Here is a 23,132-nt window from a genome sequence, read left to right as displayed (position 1 = left end):
CTCTGACTGTGGAGCACAGGACGGATCATGGGAAAAGTAGGCTGGGGACACAAGAGGTCAGCGAAGAGGCCGTCACAGCTGTCCAGAAGAGACCATAGTGGCTCATGCCAAGGAGGTGATAAAAGGAGAGGTAGCTGCAGTCTGCCCACTAAAAGACAGCCTGGACAGCTGGGGGAGCAGGTGTGAAAGAGAGGGGCTGGGCTAACACCAACGTTCTGACCTCAGGCCATGGAGGGACGGGCTTGTCTTTTGCTAAAACAGGAAAAAAACAGGGGTGTGAGCTTGCCCTTGGAACTCTGGAGAGTTTGTTTGGAGGTTCTGGTAGAGGAGCACAGGTCCTTGTATACCCTTGACTGAAGACTGGTCCTCCTCTAGCAGGGATGGTCATCTTCTTCGACCGAGCACACGGCTTCGGGAGGGACACACATGGAGTGGTGAGGGAGGAAGGGGACACTCACCTAGCCAGCGATCAACGGGGCGACAGATAATGCAGCCAAACTGCCCTTACCTCCTGCCCTTGGAACTCTTATTTCAGCGGTCTCATAGGCACACCAGTAGAGATGCCAAGTTTGGGTACAGGTGATTATTTTTTTAAAGATTAATTTATTTGGAGGTCAGAGTGACAGAGAAAGGGAGAAAATAAAAGATTTTTTATTCGCTAGCTCATTCTAATGGCCATACCAGTTGAACATGGGCCAGGCTGAAGCCAGGAGCTTGGCGCTCCATCCAGGCATCCCACATGGGTGGCAAGGCCTCAAGCACTTGAGTCACCTTCTGCTGCTTTCCCAGGTGCACTAGCAGGGAACTGGATTGAAAGCAGAGCAACTGTGGCCCAAACTGGTGCTCTGATATCAGATGCTAGCATTGAAGATAGCAGCTCAATTTGTTGCTTCCACAACACAATAGTAGCCCAGCAAGCAGGTGTTACAATCAGAAAAACCTGTATTCAGACCCCACTCTGTCATCTGCTGGCTGACACTGTAAGTATTCTATCTCTCCAGGCCTCAGTTTCCTCAACTGTAAACTGGGGCCAAGAATGGGACCCACACTTCATAGGGTGGGTACAAGGATTACAAAATCGTTCATGCAAAATGCTCAGTACTGGGTAAGGACTCAACAAATTTGCTTTACCAATTCACCAACTAATTCATATTCATTGAGTATCTTCTGTGTGCTAGCCCTGTTCTAGGCACATGAGACAAGCAAGCGAGCAAAACCTATAAACGTCTTGTTCCCAGATCCTACTTCCTAACCGGAAATCTCAACACCGATGGTTGTTTCTCCCCTGACCTAGAACAAAATCTGGAGCCAAAGAAGCCAAGAGCAGACCTTTCCTCATCCAGACTGCACTTCTTGAGAATGCAAAGGCCAGAAGACTGAGGACAGCCTCCGTGATGGTGGTACTATGAAGTTTCAGCCCAAGTTGGGTAAACTTCTCTGGGCAATGTGATTCACGTTTCCCTTAACACTGGTCCATAATGTAGGATTTTTGTTCCCACTTTTCAGATGGGTCAAGGACACACGGCTTGTAGGAGGCAAAGTCAGGACTTGAAGCTAGGCCTTCTGACTCTAGCACCTATGCTGTTCAACTATGTGTAACACCTCCTTTTCTATTTAGTAGACATGAAGTGCCACCCTGCTAACTTCCGGTGGAGGCAGTCACTGACCAAGGAGTGGAGCCTGAGTCTTTCTTTGCATAAGGCTGCAGGCAGTCATTACCAACTGAACTGCGTTCAGTCAGCAACTCTTAGTTTGGCCAACAGTCTTAGTCTGAGCTGTTCACCAGGAGTTCACAATGAGATTTTTAATGCATGACACCTTTCCCAGGCTGTGTCTTACCTTTAGTCTCTGCACAATTTCCCGTATGTCCTCAACAGAACCCTCTGTGGACTGTAGGAAGATGTGATCCCCTCGCCCATAGAAGATTTTCAGTGTTGAGGAGTCTGGGGTCCAGCCAATGACATCCCCACAGTAACAGTTGAACACCACCTCCTTGGTGCGCAGGTCCAGAAGCACCACAAATTCGTTGGAAATTCCCAAAATGCAGTCAATTTCCACTCCTTGGGCATAGTCCTGAGCTGCCACCCTCCAGGCGATGGCCCCTGCGCTGTGCTGTTCCGCACCCGCCCTTGCCTTTGTCTTCTCCTTCTTCTTGGAGGTCAGGGAGATGAGGTTGAATTTACCAGAGGAGTCGATGGGTGTGTTGGATATACAGTTTTCAGCCAGGTCCTTGAGGTATTCCTGGCGGGTCCTGGTGGCCATGGTGTGGAACTTGTCGGATTTGTGAGCAGCATTCTCAGCATTAATCACCTTGGCCAGCAAGAAGTCTCTGAAGACGTCAGATTTGCGGAATGTGGTTCCATTGGGGATCGGGGGACCGAAGGGAGGAGCGTCTTTGGATCGGGTCACAGCCATACTGAAAAGTGAGGAGGGAGAAATTGCTGAGGCAGGCGGGAGAAAAGCACTGAGACTGTCTTAAGAAAATACATGATCAGAAGGAACAACTTTGGAAGAACAAAGTGCACATCTAATGAGTAAGCTGCTAACTAGATTAGAAGCTTTGAAACCAGCCTTACACATGCTTATACATTTTTACTTTCTATACAGGAGATGTTTAAACACCCACAGATGTCAAGGATAGTACCTTGAACACTGTTCAGCTTCAGTTCTTATTTCAGACACAATCACTGTGTAGTAGATGAGATTACAACTTGGGGAAAATTCACTCCTTCCGCTCCATCTTTGTATGCTGGCACGTCCCCGCCCCAGTGATGACCTAAGCCTGGTCAAGTGACTTGACTTGGCCAATTGCTTTTAATCAAAGACTTGAAATTATCAGGGGAAGAGCGGGCCTGCCTCCTATGTTTCTGCATCACCAGCTGTGCTGTGGTCCTGGGTCCCTTACTCAAAGCCTCTGTTCCTGGTGGTGGTGGTGGTGGGGGGGGGGGGTCCTTCTCCCAGGGTGACTCACCAACTCCCAGAAACCTTTGCTCCCAATCCTGTTCTTATTCTGTCAAGCTGGGTGGTGCAGAAATGGCTCCCTGCTGTTGCTAGCCCCTAAATGCCTCACTCTGCTACACAGGCTCTGTAACCTACCCACACCTTGCCAGCACCCTATTCACTAACTTCACTTACATCCATCCCTGAGGTGAGTACCTGCTTCTTGCTGGGCCCCTCTCCAGCTGGAACTGGAGAGAATGACCAGAGACTGGTCATGTGCAAATATCTCTGTGGTTGCCTTATGAGGAACAGAACACGTGAGAAGCCACAGGGAGGGGGCTACCGTAGAATCCCCATGCAGCTCAGACCATGGCACTGTTTAGTGAGGCTTCATACCCTAGAAGGGCTACGTGGGCAGGTACCCTGGGAGCCTAGCGGATTCCCAAGCAGGTGCTCAGTGTAAAGTAATGATTAAAACTTCAACAGATGGACCCAGAAGAAACAGATTTAGACCAACGTGGTACAGTGGATAAAGGGTTAACAAGATGGCATTTCCCAGGACAGACATTCTGCAAAAGGTCACACAGACCTGGCAAGTTTTCCTTAGAGGGAAATTAGGTGGGCACAACCTTGTCCTCCAGGCTGGGGATGGATGAGATAACCCCATGAGTCCCTCACCTTAAACTGATGTGGTCAGACTGGGCTATGTGGGCAGGCTATGCTTGCAGCATCTTCATTCAGCGTTTGGTTGCTTAAAGGGACAGATTTTGGCTTTTCCCACAGTTCTGACTCATGATTTCAATAATCATGAAAACTGCAAGCTGCTGAAGGCTCTTGGAGCATCAGAGCAGCTGGTCTTGCCCTTCCCAGCAGGAAAGGCTGGGCTGTTTCAGTCTGCAGGTCCCAGGGGTGCTCACTAAGACACAGGCCCCAGCACACAAGATGCCATGCCTGATGCAGTTAGGGGACGGTGTGACCACACCGTCCCTGACCATCGCAGCTCAGAATTTCTAGAACTCATAATTATTCATTTAACAATAATCTTCTTACTGCTTACAATATCGGGGCCAAGTATCTGTCTAGCCGGATACTCAAGCAACCACAATGTGCCAAGCACTGTGCCATGACAGAAACATGAAGGCACAAATGACCCTGGGAGTGCTTTCACAGGGAGCATAGCCACGGGAAGTAGTTTTCATGGCGTGGTTGAGTACTGTGATAGAAGTGTGTTTGCATAGCATGAGGAGAAGGTAAAGGGCCATGGGAGGGTGACCAAGGTATGTCTGACTCAGCCTTGAAGGACAGCTATGAATCCAGTAGGGGAACTCGGGGAGTCAGGAGGGGCAGGAGGACAGGCTGGGGTGGCTGGGGCCTGGACATCTGCACCTCCCACAGGGAGAGCCTGGAGGTCAGGTCTGTCCAGAGAAGAGCCGCCTGGGGCAAAGGGAGGGAGGGGATTGGAGGAAGGAGCGAGGGGCAGCTTTGGATGTGTCTCTAACATTTCATTCTTTAAAAGAAACAAGGGAGAGCTGAAGCAAATGAGGCAAAATGTTAACATCTGTTAAATCTGGTGGTGGGCACATGGGTGTCTGTTACATGATTTCTGCACTTTTCAGAAGGTTTAGAATATTGCATAATAAACACATTTTAAAGTTAGATTGTAAAAACAAGAAAAGTTTGTACATCAGTTAAGAAGAAATTACCCTCGAGATCACATGGAGCCGGATGGGAAAGGAAGAAGGCTGTGGTCGGCCTAGAGAGGTGGACAGAGTGAGGAGGAGGGCGAGAAGGGCCCACCCAAGCCAATTCACCTTCCCCAACTTGGATAGCTACTTTTCCAGGGGTGGGTCTATGTGTAAATAACTCCCATTTTGTCTTGCCAGGGCTACCTCTCAGTTACTGAGGAAGAGCAAAACTCGAAACCCTAGCACCGTCCAGGCATGCTCTTTGTCACACTGGGCCTGCGGTGAAGGCACTCTGGGAGTAAAGGGGCTGGGAGGAGCCAGCTTCAAGCTTGGGACCTTTCCTGTTAGCAGGCTCTGCTGTGCAAATGAGCTGGTGGTTCCCAGCTACCAGCAGACAGTACCCCCAGACCAGCAGCATGCACACAGATATCCCCTCCACCGCCAAGAATGCACCCTATAGATGCATACTTGCAAGCATGTGTGCGGAGAGTGAAACCAGGTTGTCCACGGCCAATGCCCACCAGTGGAGGAATGTGCTTCAGGGTAGAATACGAGGCCATAAGAAAGGATATGAATGTATGCTGTATACTGGTGTGGGAAGACTTCAAAGATAGCTGAGTGCAAAAAACACAGGCTGCAGAAGAGTGTGCATGACGGACTGCCACATGTGTGGGAATGGATAACAGGAAAAAGAACACACAGCTGTCTCCATGTCAGGTATCCGGAATGCACAAGCAATGGCTGACCTGGCATTCTCCATGAAGGCACCTCGGAAGGTAGGGGTCAGGGCACTCTTAGAAGTGGGAAGATAATACATCCCGGACTGTTCACATGCTCACAGGTACATGTGCTCACCTTGGCCTGGGCCCAGGTTACTGACTGGACCAAGGACCAATGGGCACGGACTACAGCTTTGGCCTCCCTCCCCAACCTGAGAGCTTCCTACTGCTTGTTGGGGCTGCCAGCTCCTCCGGGCTTCACAGTGGCTGGGGGAGGATACGGAACAGAGACATCTAACATCTATGAGGCCCAGCCCATGCTTCTCCACTTGTTAACTCAAAGTCCTTAATTCTCCTTCCCAGGTGGGGTCCACCTCCATGGGTGGCCCCTGAATGCCCAGTCCCCATCCTTCAGTTTTGATATTCTTTGGTACATCCTTCCTGTGCCTGACAGCCCTGGCATCCAGCCTGGTCAATCCTTTGGTTCTGGGAAGGCAACTGATCCCAGCCAGGTCTGTGAGCTCTGTTTTGGAGCTTCTGCTGCAGCTCCTGGGAAGGAAGAGCTCTCCTTCTGCCACATCTGCAGCTGACAGGAGGTTAGGCTCCAAGCTGCCAGGTAATGAAGCTACAGACAGGAAAATGAAGCATATCTGGTCATTCCTACACTTGTCATTTTTGAGAGCCAATAGATACAACAGGTTTTTTGTCTTAGGCCAGATTTAGAGGGGAGGTTGCTGTGGCTTGCAACAAGACTCCCAGCGGACAGAAATTGCTGATGGGGCACCTCCCTCTGACTGAAGCACTACCGGGCAGCACACGGGGTGGCCAGGAGCTCTGCGCCCTCTTGCGCCCTGCCTGGTGCGGGTGGGCCTACCTGTAGCACACATTCTCTGTGCAGGGGTTGTGGACGCGGACAATGATGAAGACGTGCTGAAAGTGCGAGCGGATGTTCTTGGGGGTGAAGGGCAGTGCTCCGGGCTCTTGGAAGATGATCGTCACTATGTCATTGCCTATGTGCCTCTTCCTCAGCAGCTGGTGAACGGGCAACAGAAGGGAAAGTGTCACAGGTCAGCTCAGAGTCCCGCCTGGACCACTGACACGGCTTCTCGCTGCCGCTCTGCTTCCACTCCAGGTTTCCACTGCTCCCCACTGGTCCCCACGTGTAACACATATAGGGGATCCGCTGCCACCACCTGTGCCCTATGTGACATCTCCCAGGCTCCTCTCCTCCCTGGTTCCTGCAGCCTCAACACTGGCTGTCCCCTCTGCTAGCTCCCCCCAGGGCTCACTCCCTGGGTCTCTGCTGAATCATCCCCCTGCTGTGGAGGCCTTTACTGACCCCTTTTCTCCATGATCCAGTCCACACCCAGCACTCCCCGTCTCCATTTATGCATTGCTGTTACTGATGCTCAATCCAGGTTTCTCATACAGGTGGCAGGGAACTGGGCTGTGACCTACTGCCTTCCGGAATGCACTTGAGTAGGATGCGGGAACAAGAGCGGGGACTTGAATCCGGGTACCCCAAGGATGTGGGCCTCTCAAGAGACATTTGAACCATCGTGCTACATGCCTGATCCTCTGTTAGCTCTCTTCCCCCTCCCTTCTTGTTTATATTTATTTTAAAAGATTTATTTATTTGAAAGGTAGAGTTATACCGAGAGAGGGAGACAGATTTTTCCAACCACTGGTTCATTCCCCAAATAGCTGTAACAGCTGAGCCTGACTCAGGCCAAACCAAGAGCCTAGAACGCCATCCAGGTCTCCTATGTGACTAACAAGTGCCCAGGTATTTGGGCCATCCTCGGCTGTCCTCCCAGACACATTACCCGGGGAGCTGGATGGGAACTGAAGCCTATATTGTATGTGGTGGCTTAACCCATTGTGCCACAATGCTGCCCCCTCCTGGTAGCTCTAAACTACCTTAAATTACATTGCTAGATCAAGTATTGTGGTGGACTGTGCTAGATATTTTACAATCATTTACAATTTACATGCATAATTTCACTGAATCCTGACAACAATCCTGTGACGGATGAATTCATTTCATGCCTTTTAACAGGCAAGACAGCTCACAAAGATTAAGTGATTTGCCCAAAGTCAGGCAGTGATATAGGATTCTAATCTACTTCTGTTTTTGCTCAACATAGAGCCCACACAGCCAGAAGGTGGCACCTGGCCCTGCATCCCTCCCGGATGTCAGGCCTTGCCTAATGCTCCAGTGTGTGCGAGCACGGCCTTTTATTGGTGAGGGCCCAGAGCACTGGCACCATCCTTGTGTTCAGTTCACAGAGGGAGAGCCTGAGGCCTGGGCAGGTAAAATCACTTGCCTGAGGTCACACAGTTGGGAAAGGCAAAGAAAGAACTCTGAGAACAAGGCTCTTCACTTTCATGCTATCTGCTCAGTCTTACAAAATTGCCAATACTGGATCACTTTTGGTCTACAGAATCTACAGTGTCACTTGTATAGACTGAGAACAAACATTCACTTCCCAACTGGTCAACACTGTGAGATTTTTGTTCATTAGAAGGAATGGCTCCCCAGGTCCCATGGTGTGTCCTAGGGAGAAGCTGGGTCACACTGGTGGTCTCTGGGCACCTGGAGGGCTGCTGTCACTTCCCTCTCTGTCCCCCTTCCTTCTTCTGTGTCCCACATCCATCCCCTTTGGAAAGCACCTGCCTGACTGCACTAACCCTCTCAGAGTTGGGTACATGACTTGCGTTTGGCCAATCAGCCCCCTGCATCCCTATCCTCTGTGAGAGACTGGCACCTGCATGACCCAGTGAGATTGAGCCCTGAAATGTTCTCGGGACAAATGGAAGAAACAGCTCTCCTTTCCCTGCAACAGCTTTGCTAAGGGCAGGGGAGTCCATGGCTTCTAGGGAACCTGTTTGTCATGACTTACGAGGGCCTGTGAACAAAGCTTCTTCAAAGAAAAGCAGAGGGGAGAGGATTGTTAATGCTGTTTGGGCCATTGGATCCAGTCACACCTAAAGCCAAACCTCTCTCAGAACCCTCCTCACCAGTTAGAGTTTTTGCCACTTGCAGTCCAACTAACGCTGACTCATTCTTTTTATTCATAAGATCCATGATGACTCAAGGCACCCCTGAGGGGGGTCAGGGCAGCTAAGGTCAAGCAGGGAGGCCAAAAAACAACAACAAAAACAACAGGTACTAAACAGACATCACACCACACCTGGGCTAGTTTCTATCCTGGGTGAAGGGACCACCTACAGAGTGTCTCCAAGGCCACGGGCCTCCATCCGACCCGAGGGAGAGTGCTGGGAGAGCCAACGCTGGACAGAATGCTAGAAAAAACAGCCACAGGGATGATCAGGAACCATCACTGACCTGCTGCCTGTTGTTGGGGGTGTAGGGGAGCAGGGTGGAGACGTGGAACATGATCTCATAGTCCTGGTACGTTGTGTAGAGGGAGTGGGTTCCCGTGGAGTCAGCTGAAACACACACACCAGTTAGTACATTTCCAAAACCCATGGGTTTCTGCCATGTCCCACACACCATCTGTGCTAGCTTTTGTAACTTGATGCTTTCACTCAAATCTACTCTTTAAATAAGTTTAGATAAAAAAGAAACCTCCTCCCAGTATACCCAGCAGATTGATAAAAAGTCTGATAGTATGCAAGGTTGGTGAGGATACGGGACAACGGTATCTGTTATGTGGTTACTCGAGTATGTAAAATTGACACAGTCACTCCGATAATCCAATGCTCTCCTGGAAACATCCTGCACATATGCCCTGGGACATGGGAACAAGGAGCTTCAGTCAAGAGAACAGATAGGCACGCTGCAGTATATTCACACGGAGGAACACTAACCAGGAAGAGGAGTGAGTCAGGCCTGCAGCGGGGGAATCCTACAAATGTAACACTGCTCGCAAGATGCCACACACAAAGGCACACATATGGTATGATTTCATTCATGCTATGTGTAAAAGCAGACCGCACAAATTATACTACATAGGGATGTATCCCCAGGTAACAAAGCTATGAAGAGTGAAGGTATCAGTCACTTTTAGCAGCAGGAAGGCGGTCAGGATGAGGGCGAGCCACGGCGAATGACGACTCCACATGAAGAGGGGAAAAGCGAGACAAGCAGAGGGAGCGCCTTGTACGAGGTCACACTGCAGTGAGTGGCTGACTCAGGCCCGTATTCTTAGTGCTCCAGCGTCAGGTGGGAACACCAGGACCAGAGCTCGCTGGCAGTAGGGGCATCCCTGCCTGTCAGTTGGGGAGACTGCCCAGGACACTGTGTTCCCAGGGTCCTCCAAGGCAGTTGGTTTCCACCTGGAAGCCACATGGCTATAGCTGGTGTCTGCTAGGTGCTATTCCTGGACAAGGCCTCGGGCTGGGCATTGGTAACTTCATGGAACCCAGGGAGGATGGCAAGACTACAGAGAAGCCTTTTTCCCTTTTTCTGACTATGAATCTTTATGAAAAAGTGATGCTGGCCACATCAGGTCAGTGGTCACACTGTTCTGTTTCCCAGGTGCTGGGGCGGGGTCAGCTGCCATATCACCTTCCTTTGGGTAGTAGTCACACCTGCAGAGCTTAAGGAGTATTGGCACAGAGTGAGGCCCAGGGTGTGTGGGTCACTGTTGTCTGAACCCTCACCATGCTTGAGACCAGGACCATCATGACGCCCCTTTTACAGATGAGGAAACTAACGCAGAGAGGTAAAAGCCAGCTGTCCACGACCACCAGGCCAGGAACAGCACAGTAACATGTCTATTCTTCTGACTGCCTCCTCTGACAGGGCGAGCGGAGCTGATGAGGGTGGCAGCCACAGGTACCTGCTTAACGCTTCATGTTGCTGAGGTGAGTTTTGGGATCTGGGCTTTCATTTTTACAGATGAGCAAACTGAGGTTTACCCATGCGTAGCGGAGGGCATCTAGAGATACACACAGCGTGCAGCCACCACCTGCCTTAGTGGATGCACCAATGTCAGAAACATGTTCCAGGGTGGCTACCCTCCCTCTGCACAGACCCCCACCACCAGCCTGCACGCTGCTGCCTGTCACCCCTCGGCTCACCCTTACAGCTCCCTATTTAAGAAATCCCCCTGAAGTGTACTGCTGGTGTGCTAAGTAACTGTGAGATAAAAGGCATATCACTCAGCACCCACTCTTGAGTCTTGCTGTCCACACGCACCTACGCAAGACATGGGATGTAGTCCCTGCACAGGCTGGTGAGGGTCCCATATCTTGCCTGCATACCCTGGGCGCACTGCAGTGCTGGGGCACAAGTAGGCAGCATGCCTCCTGGTGTGCGTGGGCATCAGCTCACTCTCAGTTTACATACAGGAGTGCCAATTCTTGGGGTATGGACTAGGGCTCGTTCCAGCCTTTACTAGAATATGCTACCTCTGTTTTCCAGCTTGCAGCAGAGCCCAAGTGCTCCTGCTGGCCAGTGTCCTCCCTGCAGGCCTTTCAGCTTTGACCCATCGATAGGGCGGCAGCTCCCAGTGATGTAACCGGGTCCCCTTCCCCACTTACTCTTGACGTCCAGCTGGGCGGCGTACTTGGTGAACCCCTTGAGGCAGACTTTCTCGCCGATGAGGGAGAGGAACTCCTCAAAGGCCGGGCCAGCCTCCTCGTTGTTGTACATCTCCTCCTCGGAGCTCTGGCCCGCCTTGCAGTAGAGGATGCCCACCTTGTGCTTCCGACAGAGCTGCAGAGGCAAAAGCAAGCTTCTGGAGGGAGGCCAGGCAGAGCTGGTGGGAAGGGAACAAGGGGACGCTCCTGCTTGCTAGGTTGTGGGAGCTGCTAGGAGCCCTCAGGAATTCAGGGGCATAGCCAGAGAGCAAGGCAACAGGTGGCAGGGCATGTCCCAACTGTCCATCTCCCCTTCCAGTTCCAATGAGGTGCAGCGAGGTACCCGTTCTGTCTGTTCTCTCCATGGTGAGTGGAAGGTGGCTGGAAATGACACTCAGATCCTGCAACAGCAGGAGGGCTTAGGGGTCACAGCTTACAGTGTTAGCGGGTAGGCCTCCAATAGCTAGGCTTGTCTGAGGTGTCCTCCTGGTCACTGTACCATGGAAAGACAAGTGACCCAGGGACACGCTCATCAGTGGCTCTCCTAGGATCTAGAATTAGCTTCCTGGAGTGTACACCATGTGGCTGTAATTCTAAGCCTGACACAGGGAGCTGCAGGAAAGGCCAGAGAACAGAGCTGGTGAGGAGAGGCACACAGGCTCCCAGGTGCACACTCGCGTGGAAACCTCGTGGCTCTCATCTCCACACATTTCCTTCCTAATTGACCTGGCCACACTCCTGCTCCTGGAGGTCCCACAATTTGATAACAGACCACCATTTCTCCTGCTCTGCTTTTCTGAAACTAGTGTAAGTTGGTTTCTGTTACTTAGACCAAAAAAAAAAAAAAAAAAAAAAAAAAAAAGGTGCCAGGAATGGTGCTGGGGGGTCTGCCCTGGTGGCCCCGCCCCAGGCCCTGACTCACCCCCTGCTCGTCCAGCTTCAGGAGCTGCTCCGTCACTTTGGGAGTGTTGAGAGCCAGCCGCAGGCAGTGGATGTTGAGCTCCGGGATCACGTACTCCAGAGCATCCTTCAGGGGCAGGCCCCGCCCCGTCCCATGCTTTGTGGCTGTGGGGGTGGCGTCTTCCAGGATGGAGCCCCGGAGGGTGATGAGCTGCTCAGGGGAGAGAAGGGAGAGTTAGGAGGCCCTTTGAGAAGTAGGGGTCTATGGTCAAGAAGTCTTGTGTCTGAGCCGGAGTTTGAATCACTGCTCCCCAGCTGCCTGGTCTTGGCCGGGTGATTTCCTACTTCTGCCCTGAGCTCCTCTTTTATGAAACGGGAATTTTCCTAGTAGTGTCATCTTGAAGGGGTGCTGGGAGGATGCAGCGATAGCTAGGAGATATGCTCAGTGCAAACTGAATGACTCTTGGTGTCAGTCCCATTTTAGGATCACCGAATAAAACCAAGTCCCATGTCCCTGGGAGGCGGGGTGACATTGATGTGGAAAAGATGAGCTGTTGCAGAAAGTGAAATGACCATGAACATGAGACTCTACGAGGAGAAGGCTCTCATTACAACTTCATGGTACAGATGACCGGAGACTCTCGCCCAGAACACCTGCCTGCCTTGGCGCTTGGTATCTGGAATCTTCCACAGTTTAAAAATCAATACTAGCAGTTCTGACTCAGTTGGTGTGGAATGGAGCTCAAACATGCAGTCATGCATGGATTTTTAAAATACTTACCTTAAATTAAAAAAAAAAAATCAGAGGCACAGGGCTGGGGGAAGGAACAGAATGCTCCTGTAGGCTGGTTCGCTCCTTAAATACCCATGACGGTCAGGGGGCTGAAGCCGGGAGCCAGCAGCTCAATCTGGACCTCCCATGTGGGCAGCAGGAACCTAACGACTTGAACCATCTCTGCTGCCTGACTCCCAAGGTCCGAAAGGTGGGAAGCTGAGAACTGAACTCGAGTACTCCAATATGGGATGCGGGCATCCCAACAGGTGTCTTGGTCACCAGGCCAAATGCCACCCCTAAACCTTTTTTTGAAAAGTTTATTTTTATTTTCACCTACTTAAAAGGCAGAGACCTTCCATTCACTAGTGCTCACTACTCCAAATGCCTACAATAGTCACGGCTGGGCCTGGGTGAAGCTGGGAACCTGGAACTCCTTCAGGGGGTCCCACATGGGTAGCAGAGACCTAAGCTCCTGAGCCATTATCTGCTGCCTCCTGGGATGCATTAGCAGGGAGCAGGATTAAAAGCAGAGGGCCAGGAGTGATCTAGGTGGGACCCCTAGTGGAGATACTTGATGCAGAGCTGTGATGCCTGGCCCTACACTTCTTTTTCAATTTCACTTTCCTGGGAATCTTCTGAAGTACCCTCCCACACGCACATAAGAGTTCACCTCACCTGATTCTAGCGTGCAGAAACTGTAGCCAGAGCCAATCCTGATCGGCCCCTCTCCTCCCTCAGACAATGCTTTCCAGGCTTTTCTTATAGCTGGCCAGCTCTCGGCAAGGAGAAGCAAGGTGACCTCTGTTTGGTGAGGCCCTCTAGGTTAGATCTTTCTTTCTGCCACCAGGAAGGTTCCTTTCCTTCTGTGTTTTCTTGTTAAGGACACTAGTGAGATACCTGGGGGTATGGCAGCTATGCTGTGATTATGAGAAAATGTACAACAAAAAGACATGGAGAAGCTGAGTCCTGCAGTTGTTGAACTCCAAAATTTCTTTTTCTTTATTGGAAAGGCAGATCCACAGAGAGCAGGAGAGATAGAAAGATCCTCTATTTTGTGTTTCACTCCCCAAATGCTGCAACAGCCAGAGCCAAGCCAATCTGAAGCCAGGAGCCAGGAGCCTTCTTCGGGTCTCCCACACGGGAGCAGGGTCCCATGGCTTTGGGCCATCCTCGATTGCCTTCCCAGGCCACAGGCAGGGAGCTGATGGGAAGCGGGGCTGCCAGGACACGAACTAGTGCCTACACAGCATCTTGGTGTATGTAAGGTGAGGATTCAGAAACCAGGCTGCCACACCAAGCCCCAACCTTTAAAATTTTTACTGGGTAATAAAATAGCCTCTTATTTGTTTTAGCTATGGTTTGTCAGCGCTTCTATTTCTTGGGGGTCAAGGAATTTTCTAACCAATGCACCTTAATAACGGCTCTCATTTCTGAGGGTACAGTTCACCGGCTTGTACTCAGGTGCAGTGGTAATATCTAATTACATGCAGACGTCTGTTGAGGGGAGATCTCTCTTTGCATTTTACAAATGAGCAAACGGAAGCTTCAAAGGTGAGGTGCCTTTTTCAAAGTCACTGTAGCTGACAGGTGGCTGCAGCAGGATTTCCACCCAGGTTTAACTTTTGCACAGCTCATGATATCTTTTTGTTTTGTTTTGCTGTGAAGTATAATTCACACAGGTGAAAGTATATCTGTGCATGGTCACAGAACTCATTAGGAAGAGCCTGGGCAGTCACTACCCTGTGAAGCCCCTCCAGAGCCCTTCCCCCTCTCCCTGGGATAACCTCAGGCTGACTTCCCACACAATTATCTATTTCTGCAGCCTTGGGAGCTTCCTGCACCTTTGTAGCCTTTGCTGGAGGCAACTTCCTTCTCTTTATGCTACCTCTGTAACACTTCCCTTTGTGGCCAGAGGCTCACGTTTTTGCCGCTACAAGTTAATCCTCTCACCTGCTGATGAAACAGTGAGCTGCTTCCGGTATGTGACAATGGCAAATCGTGCTGTTGGGGATGGCTACAGAGGCACCTTGTGGTGCATGGGAACACATTTTCCTTTGGGTTTCTACCTAGGGGAGAAACTGCTAAAGCACTAGGATTGCTAGTCTTCACCTGTACTGAACTGTCAAACTTTTCCAAGGGGCTATTCCAATTCACACCGTTAGTCCTGTCTGAGAGCCCTGTGACTTTACATCTCTATCAATCTCCTGTCACACTGTGAGCTGGCCACCAGGACCAAAGATGCTGGAAAATCCCTTCCCCAAGGGGCCTATCACACACCCGAAATATACTTGGGACAATGGCTTAAACACTAAAGAGAATTGGTGTTAACCACCAAAACATGCTAATTTAAGTCAACAGACTGGAGGCAGCAAAATTGTGTCAGGACTTTGCCTATAAGCAGACAGCCCACTCTTGCTAAACAGGACCCAGGGCAAGAAGCGTGTGTGGAAGGAATGAAATGATCTCATGGCTGGGAGTTCCCAGTTCTAGCCACGGTAATTAACAAACAAGCAAATCTCTTTTTATCACAGGCAAGGGAGTTTGGAAACAGACCCTGAACAGCAATGATGTCAGGTGCTTTCTCTTGCCAATGTGGGTGGCCCCCGGCGTTGTGGGTTTCAATTAAAGCACCAGCAGGATCAGCAGCATTCTCCATCCCACTGACACTGTCCAGCAGCGCCCTCTGCTGGGGCCATAGGACACCAACCGGAACGCTTCACCTGCCCAAAATCCACTATTAGAAAAGGGCTTAGCTTTTCCTTCTGCACTGGGGACAATAAGGAGGATACTGAAAGATCGTGAGTGGGCACCTCTTTTCACCTGTTCATGTCCACTGTCATGTCCCGCATGGACAGCCGCCTCACCCTGGTCTCCCTGTGGCTGCCCCACTTTCAGTCTGTTCTTCCTGCAGTAGCATCAAATCACATCTGTCTCAGATCCTGGTAATATTGGCATCCTCTCACTGTGGGTAGCAAATCAAGTGAGCTTTGAAAGCTACACAGTACACGTAAGCAAGGGGACTCCTACCTGCACAGGCTGGTCTCCATCCAGTTCTGATCCATGCATTCCCTGCTTTCTGCTGTGCTGTGCAGTGTGAACACCCTTTAAAAAAATTCCTAAAGGTTTCTTGGGAGTTGGTTTCCTTGGCTGGGTTTGAATCCTAGCTCTACTTTCTACTTAGCTGTGTGGAGGGAGGGAGAAAGAGAGAGAATCTACTGGTTCATTCTCCATATGGCTGCAACAGCCAGGGCTGGGCTAGGCTAAACCCAGGAGCCTGGAACTCTTCATCCAGGTGTCCTGTGTGGTGGCAGAGGCCCAAGTGCTTGGGCCATACTTTGCTGCTTTCTTGGGTACAGTAGCAGGGAGCTGGATTGGAAGTGGGACAGCCAGGATGCAACCCAGCACTCACAGGGGATGCTGGCATTGCACGCAGCAGCTTAAACTACTGAACCATACCACCAGCCTTTGTACTTGCCACTTCACTGACAAGACAGAGATGAGAATGGGTACCTCATAGCACTGAAAGAAGTCCATGGATGGCTTCTTAGCCCAATATCTGGCTTACAGCCAGAATGCCAGACGTTAGCCACACATATCTAATGTCTAAGTATACAAAGCTACATGCATAATGAAGAATTTTTAAGAATTCAACTTAAAATGATTTTACAATTTGTTCCCCCCCCCCCTTGGAGTTCATCTTACGGGCATGTACATAATGTACCTACTGAACAAAAAGGAGGAGGTACCGTTTGCTTTCTTCACTAAAAACATCCCCTTTTCTATTTTGGACACCTATCAAAATGGTACTTCTTAAAAAAAACCACTGATAATGAAAAATTATATTTAGAGTCTTATCAAAACTACATCCTATAAAAGTGCATGTGTGTGGCTGTGTTGTAATGGGATAAGCTAAACAGCTGTCCTTAACAGATGCCAGAATCTTGTACCAGCTACTCTATTTCTAGTCCGTCTTCTCGCTAATGAGCCTGGGAAGGCAATGGGAGATAATCTAAGTTTGTGGGTCCCTGCCACCCATGTGGGAGAAAAGGATGGAGTTTCTGGCTCCTGGCTTCAGCCTGGCACAGGCCAGGCTGCTGGAGCCATTTGGGAGGGAACCAGTGGATGGAGAACCTTTTTATTTGCGGCTCCTTATCTGCTGCCTCAAAAATAGTTAAATTAAAAACTCCCCTAATGTTTGCCAGGCCTGCTGGGCTGTGCAGTCTTTTGTGCCAGCAAAGGGGTTCAGGACAGAGCAGTCCTAGCCTGGGACTTGTCCGATCCAGGTTTTCTGGGGTGTGGAGCTGGTGATTAGGAGTGTGGTGCCAACGCCCAGCTCTAAGTCTGTTCCTGCCTCAGTGGGAAGCCTGGTGCTGCCAATGCTCACAGCCCATCTGCTGGGAGCTGTGGGCCCACTTGACACTGTCTGCTTGGCGGCCAGTGGGTGGCCATCTGGGCCAGGCCAGCTGGTTGGCTTGGAAGACAGCCTGGGTCCTTTGCTCTAGCCCCCGATGTCTTGGTTTACAGGATCCTAGGGCATGTGCTTGTGGACAGGAGGACAGAACTCTGTCCGCAAGCTCAATCCCTGCTCCCAGCATGGTTCTCCGGCTTCTCAGGAAGGAATGATGATGATGGCATGGTGCCAGTCACGATTGTGTCTGGCATGCTGAGCACTGCTGCCCTGCAGCCTGGTGTCACCCCTGGATGGACAGCAGTCTGGAGGTTCTTCTCACTTCTCTAGCTGGAAAGGTGCACAGAGAGAATATTCTGACCAAGGTCACGTGGCTAGGGAAAAGCTGGAGCTGCACTGAACCCAGGGCCAGACTTCGGCACTTGACCTGACAGGCACCATGGAACAAGGCCTAAAGGCACGGCTCAGGAGCCAGGCAGCCTGGGCCCTCGGCCTGCCTCTGTTGCTGCTGCATCCTGACAGGTGATCATCAATCGGGGCCTCAAAGTTCTCACTGGTAGCATGGGGATGACAACGGGACCCCGTGTTATAGGAGAACCGAGGGGATCTGACGTGTCAGGGCACATAAAACTCTCAGGACAGTGTGCGGCACTAACGTGTGCCCAGAGTGTGAGCAATGACTATAGCAGTTGTTCCTTCAGGGCTGTGTGACCCTCTGCTCTGCCTCCGTGAGGGGAAGGGCCTTAGGAAGGAGTGAGGCAAGGCTTGCCGCCCACTGCCCCCGCCTCTGGCTCTACATGATGGGGCTGTGCCTGGACTAAACCCATGAGTGCGTGAGGGCAGACAAAGGCCTCCTTGTAGTTGTGAACCCTAAGAGGTGCTACAGTTGAGAGGGCTGACTTGACTGTGGCAAGCAGATGAGAAACCGAGACCCCCTCCTGATGGCAAACTTCACGGGCTTTCCCCAACTGCCCAGCCAAGCACTGCTTGTTGTGTGCAACCTGCCCAAGCCCAAGCTGTGCAATGCCACAGGCCCTGTTAAACCTGGGATTTTCAGGAGGGGAATGGGAGCTCTGAGAAGGGAAGTCACTTGCCTAAGGCTTTGGAGCTGAGTGGCAGGACCAGGACTCATGGCAGGTGTCCAAACCTCTGCATTCGCTGGTTCTGCTGCCTGAATGTTGTTCTCCCTCTCACCTTCAAGTCCACACCCAATGCCATCTTCTCAGTAAGGCCTCTTCATCATCCTGTTCAAAAATCCGACACTCCCTTCCCTCTGTTGCTCTGCTTTCTGTTGTGCCATGATGGGCCACACAGTCTGATTTCCTATAGTTTCTTGTATCTCGTCTGTCTCCCTCACAAGCATGCAGGCCAAGGAACATCTCTGCTGCCTCGCTCACTCCTGTTCCCTCTGTGCCCAGGAGGGCTGGCAAATGGTGGTATCCCAGACCTGTGAATATGAGATGCAAGGGCCTTGCTGTACTGAGCCTGGGGTGGACTAGGGTTCTCGGAGGTTGGCTTTGTGGGCACTGCAGGGTAGCCCTCCTTTTTTTCCTTAATCAAGTCACTCTTAAAACAACTGCATGGGGACCTCCAACAGGATGGCCACACTCTGACCCAAGATCCAGGTAATAAAGCTCCAGGGGCTCTCAGGACCTGTGATACAGTCTGGTATTTTAAAAATTCATTCAGCACAGTCTGTTGTCTGAAAAACAACAATGCTGGCTTTGGCTGAGCTTGTAACTCATGCATCCCATGAGTGCAGTCAGAGCCCAGCCAGTCACAACCCGGAGTGTGGTGTATAGCGGCTACAGCACAGCCAGCCACCCACTCTGCTATACTCCAGGGTGTGGTTGGCAAGTCCCTAACCTCTCTGTGTCTGGTTTGTCCTAAATAAATGAGGACAACAGAGCCTTCGTCACATAGCGGTGATGTCAGTGGGTTAACACACACAAAGGACATAGAACAACGTCCACCACAGGGCATGAAGTCGAGTTGTGCCAGGTATATGTTGTGCTGGTATATGATCACAGTTGTCAACTCACCCAGCAGTTGCCCACGTGTCTGGAAACAGTCTGATGTGGTGTGAGCTGTCACCTCACATCTTGTCCGGGTGCTCATCCAGTCAGAAAGGTGGGCCGCAGGAGATGGGCTGGGAGCACCTGTGGTCTGGGGCCTGTGGTTTTGGAGCTGCCTTTGCTCCTCTGCCGCCAAGCTTCCCTGCCATCCCCATCCCCCTCCCCCACTCAGTGGGAAGGTCTGCATCAGGGGAAGGGGTGAGGACCCTCAGTGAAACATTTGCCAGTCTGGGTGAGGTCCAGGATATGGCTGGTCCTCAGTCCAAAATCCTAGACAGCAGTGCCTGCTGGGATTTCAGGCCTGGGAAAAGGCCAGGTCTATGTGGGTGGAGGCAGTGCTGCAGTGTGGAAGGCCCATTTTGGAACTCCTGCCTAACTGATTACTGCCCTTTTTCTGGAAGATCTACTTTTCATGGGTCGTTTGGAAATCTTTTTGCAAGATTTACTTGGGTGGGTCTTTTTGGAAATGTTTCCTTGCCTAGCTTGTCTCTCCTGGGGAACTAACTGCCCTGCTTCCTCCTGCAGGCGACTCCAATGGAACTGCCAATCACAGCACTCTGCCTCTGTCCCCGGACCCAGGGTGGAGTCATGTCCTAGATCTGGCCAGTTTCCTCTATCATCCCAATCACGATGACTGGCTTGGGGCGTGGGGCTTGTGATACAAGCAAAGCCAGCCACGGCTGTCTCTGGAGATGCTGCAGATGCTTTAGAATGGGAAGGTGTAAAGGCAGGGGAGAATCACACAGCCAGTCTCCACTAAGAAGAGGGAACGGCACTCACAGCATAAGCTGAGCCCAGCCAAGCAGGAGATAAAATGAGGCTATTAAGTGGGGGACTCAGACCCCAGCTATGCCTGAAGCTAGCTCTATACCTGGATATGTGAACCAGTGAATTCCCTTTCTGGCTTAAGGCACTAACAAAGAGACTGCTGTCACTTATAATAATTTAGAGTCCTATTAGAGCGAGGATGTCCCTGACAGGCCTTCCCCCTTGGTCACAGCTGCCATTTAATCTGGGGGCAAGTCAGGTCACGTGAGTGTGACATGGGGATTCTCTCCCCAGAATGGAAAATCTTGATGAGCTTAACAGCAGAACCTGTCCAGACTCCCCAGTTCCTGCCAGGCCTGAGGCTGTTGTCTTCATTCTCCTTTCCATTATGCAGCATTCCTCATAATCCTGAAATGATCTCTTTCCTCCCTCCTTGGCTTCTTCGATTAACTACAGCTAATCTCTTGCAAATAGATTTTGCAATCTTGGGCTCCAAAGTCAGGTACACTGGATTCAAAGCCCAGCTTGGCTGCTTATTTTCTGATCCTGTGCAAGTCATTTAATTTTTGGGTCTTCGTTTCCTTCTTTCCCCTTCTCCTGAAGCTGCAGAGAGTGCTGTGTGGGTGAAGCAGGGGGGAGCACTTGTGCCCACAAGCTGGCACTGAGGAAGGGCATGCGGAGCAGAGTGGCTTGTTACCATTTATGTACTAACGACCGCAGGGATGAGACCTACCTCACGGGTCCGGAAGATGATCCTGTACTGGTACTGAGGCCCGTGATCTTTGTGGTCTTCCAGCTTCTCCCGTTTGATGCTCACGGCCACTGGCCCCAGCTTCTCATCCACGCCAAAATAATTGGCATGCTCTGGAGGGAGAAGGGGAAGAAGGTGTTGAGCAGAGATTCAGGGACATAGGTCGTGGCCCTCCAGCTGAGGGGAGGACAGGTGGCAGGCTCTTGTGCAACCTGTGGGATCCTGCTCACCCACTCTCATGCTTGGTTATAGTCATACTCAATGGAGAAACTAATTCAGTTTGTAAAAGCTACCTTACTGTACCACCCCTACTAACATAGAACATTTTGGGGCTCAGTGTTCTCATCCAAGAAATGGGAGCCTTGATTCAACCCACAGTTCAGAAATACGAAGGTAAGATAAAACTATAAATGTAAGACTCTTAGTACCATGTGCAGCACATAATACAGCTGGCCTGGCTGAGATTAAGCCCAGCTCGGCATCACTTGACTTAGCTGCCAGTTTGCTCCCACACAGTGGGTAGGATTCTGCTGCCTACAGGCTGTCATCGGGACTCTGGCCCTCCTAAGTCATGGCCCTGGCCAAGTTGCTCACCGTACTCTTAGCAGTAAAATGGGACTGGGACAGACCCTCTCCTCTGCACAACTGAGAGGATTAAGCTAGCAAGAACCCAGGAACCTCCTGCCTCTGCTGGGAAGCCATGAGCAGCCTGGCCTCACCCGAGTCTACACGGCACGGACTCAAGGGTGCTGCCAGCAGTCCCTTCTCCCTCCTGACCCCTGAGCATTCAACTGACGGTTCTTGTCACTGGACATTCTGGGTGAACCAAAGATTCATCTAAGGTCAAAACACGGAGTCAGTTCACGGTCCCCATCAGAACAACCTCTGCAGGGGTTCAGAGGACTACTAGGACTGTACTCCTTGAACACCAGCTTGCTCGAGAGCAGTGACAGGTGACGACCGGCTTTCCCATTAGTGCATGCCCAGCACTGTGGAAGGACCAGCATGCAGTTGGTGCTCAGGGATCATGGACTAATGAGCTCCTGGGACTCAGAGCAATCCACGTCAGAAAGAGAATGGTGTTCTGGAACTTCCATGAGGAGGAATTACCACCTGCCCGACTGAGAACTAAGTATTCTGAGTCTTGACTTGAGCCACCTTCAAGGACTGCCAGGGCTAGGCACAGAGTGCATCTATCTAAATGGAACGGCCAGCTTTGATCAGATTATCGCTTCCCTTTACATCCATGTTTTCTGGCTCTTGAATCCAGGAATTTCAGCAATACCCTGTCTTGCCCATCACCAGGACTGTGTATCCACTCCTCCTTGCAGCCTTCTCCAATTTTATCCCTGGCCCCTAAGCCAGCTTCTGCAGGTACACAAAAGCCCCTAACTCTAGAGCTTCTTGGCAATTTTCAAAGACCAACATAAAACAGCCTTCTCAACTCCTCTGACAAGGACTTAACCTTGAGGCTTATTTCACGTGACATGAATGTGAAATATTGCTGCCTCTCTCCTGGTTAGCAACTTCTGGAACTTCCTCTACTTGCAATCTCTGTACTGTGGGCTTGTGATGCTCCTACAGCCGCCTCTAGACCTCACAAAGATGGCCACACATCTAACAAGCTACAGACCGGACAGCCCACACTCAGTGACTAGCTTAGAAAACATTCAACCTGGGGCTTTGTGGGGGCAACTTTGGCCACCGTTTATTATTTTCTAGAAAATTCGTGGTTGCTGTGGAGTACTAGCTGCCTACCCATAACCCATTCTTCCCTTTTTCCTTTTAAGAAAAACTTTCTATTCTTAGAAGAAAAGTTAAAAAGTCACATTCCCCAGCTTTCTTGTATATGGGAGTGGCTAGCATGTGGATTTGGTGGCTCTTTGAAGGGAGCTGACTTAACAACAAAGAGGTGCCTTTTGTCCTTACTCTCCTCCCCTTGTTCCTGCCAGGACACATGGATGTGGTGGCTGATGCTCTAGCAGCCTTCCTGGCCCAGATGGACCACCCTGAGGCCTGCCATTCCACTGATGCTGGACAGCAACCACACAGGTCCCGGGCTGCTGACCATTAGGCTTCTGTGTAGGAGAGATGTTTCCACATTTTCTAAGCTGGTCACTAGCAACTCTAAATTGATACAGCTACTAGCATGTGAAACCAGCAGAGGCCACATACAATAAAAGCATCCGAATCATCACAATCAGAAAGGCCGGCCACCCTGGGTTTGCCTGCCTTGCACAAGTGGCCACAGTCAGCGGGAGCTAGGCAGGGGCTGCCAGGCCCTGCAGTCGGCTGGCTTTGTGGTTTCTGCGTGGGGCTGTGCGGCCTCTTAGGATTGTACGACAGGGGCAGGGAGCCCAGGATACATGCAGCACATCTCCTCCTCGTGTTGATGCCCTTCACACAAAGGTGCTGAGATCACAACGGGGCCAGAAAGAACCCTTAGGATTCTTCCCCACTCTCGGGCTCCCTTCCTGGACCCTGGCCATCATCTCCCACCTGGGCTGCCACAGCAGGCTCCTCCCTGGTCTCCCTGCTATCCAGAGGGAGGTTGTGGGTAC

At 51.1% G+C, this 23,132-nt stretch overlaps 1 protein-coding gene across 5 annotated transcripts in view; it reads right to left on the bottom strand.

The window, feature by feature from the left end:
- The window catches only part of SIPA1L3 (signal induced proliferation associated 1 like 3), a 217,570-nt gene that overhangs the window by 59,765 nt on the left and 134,673 nt on the right, over positions 1–23,132 (bottom strand). For all 5 annotated transcript variants that reach the window (XM_058674384.1, XM_058674383.1, XM_004595068.2 and 2 more), the window contains 6 exons: positions 20,554–20,684; positions 11,817–12,005; positions 10,856–11,030; positions 8,694–8,797; positions 6,219–6,376; positions 1,840–2,416 (listed from right to left, as the gene is read on the bottom strand). In XM_058674384.1, the coding sequence (XP_058530367.1) occupies positions 1,840–2,416; positions 6,219–6,376; positions 8,694–8,797; positions 10,856–11,030; positions 11,817–12,005; positions 20,554–20,684 (1,334 nt within the window). The remainder of the gene's footprint in view (positions 1–1,839; positions 2,417–6,218; positions 6,377–8,693; positions 8,798–10,855; positions 11,031–11,816; positions 12,006–20,553; positions 20,685–23,132) is intronic.

Source organism: Ochotona princeps, chromosome 16 (assembly GCF_030435755.1).
Source record: "Ochotona princeps isolate mOchPri1 chromosome 16, mOchPri1.hap1, whole genome shotgun sequence".
NCBI classification, from domain to species: Eukaryota; Metazoa; Chordata; class Mammalia; order Lagomorpha; family Ochotonidae; genus Ochotona; species Ochotona princeps.
Note: the sequence above shows the minus strand (reverse complement) of the source record. Positions and strands in the feature narration are given on the sequence as shown.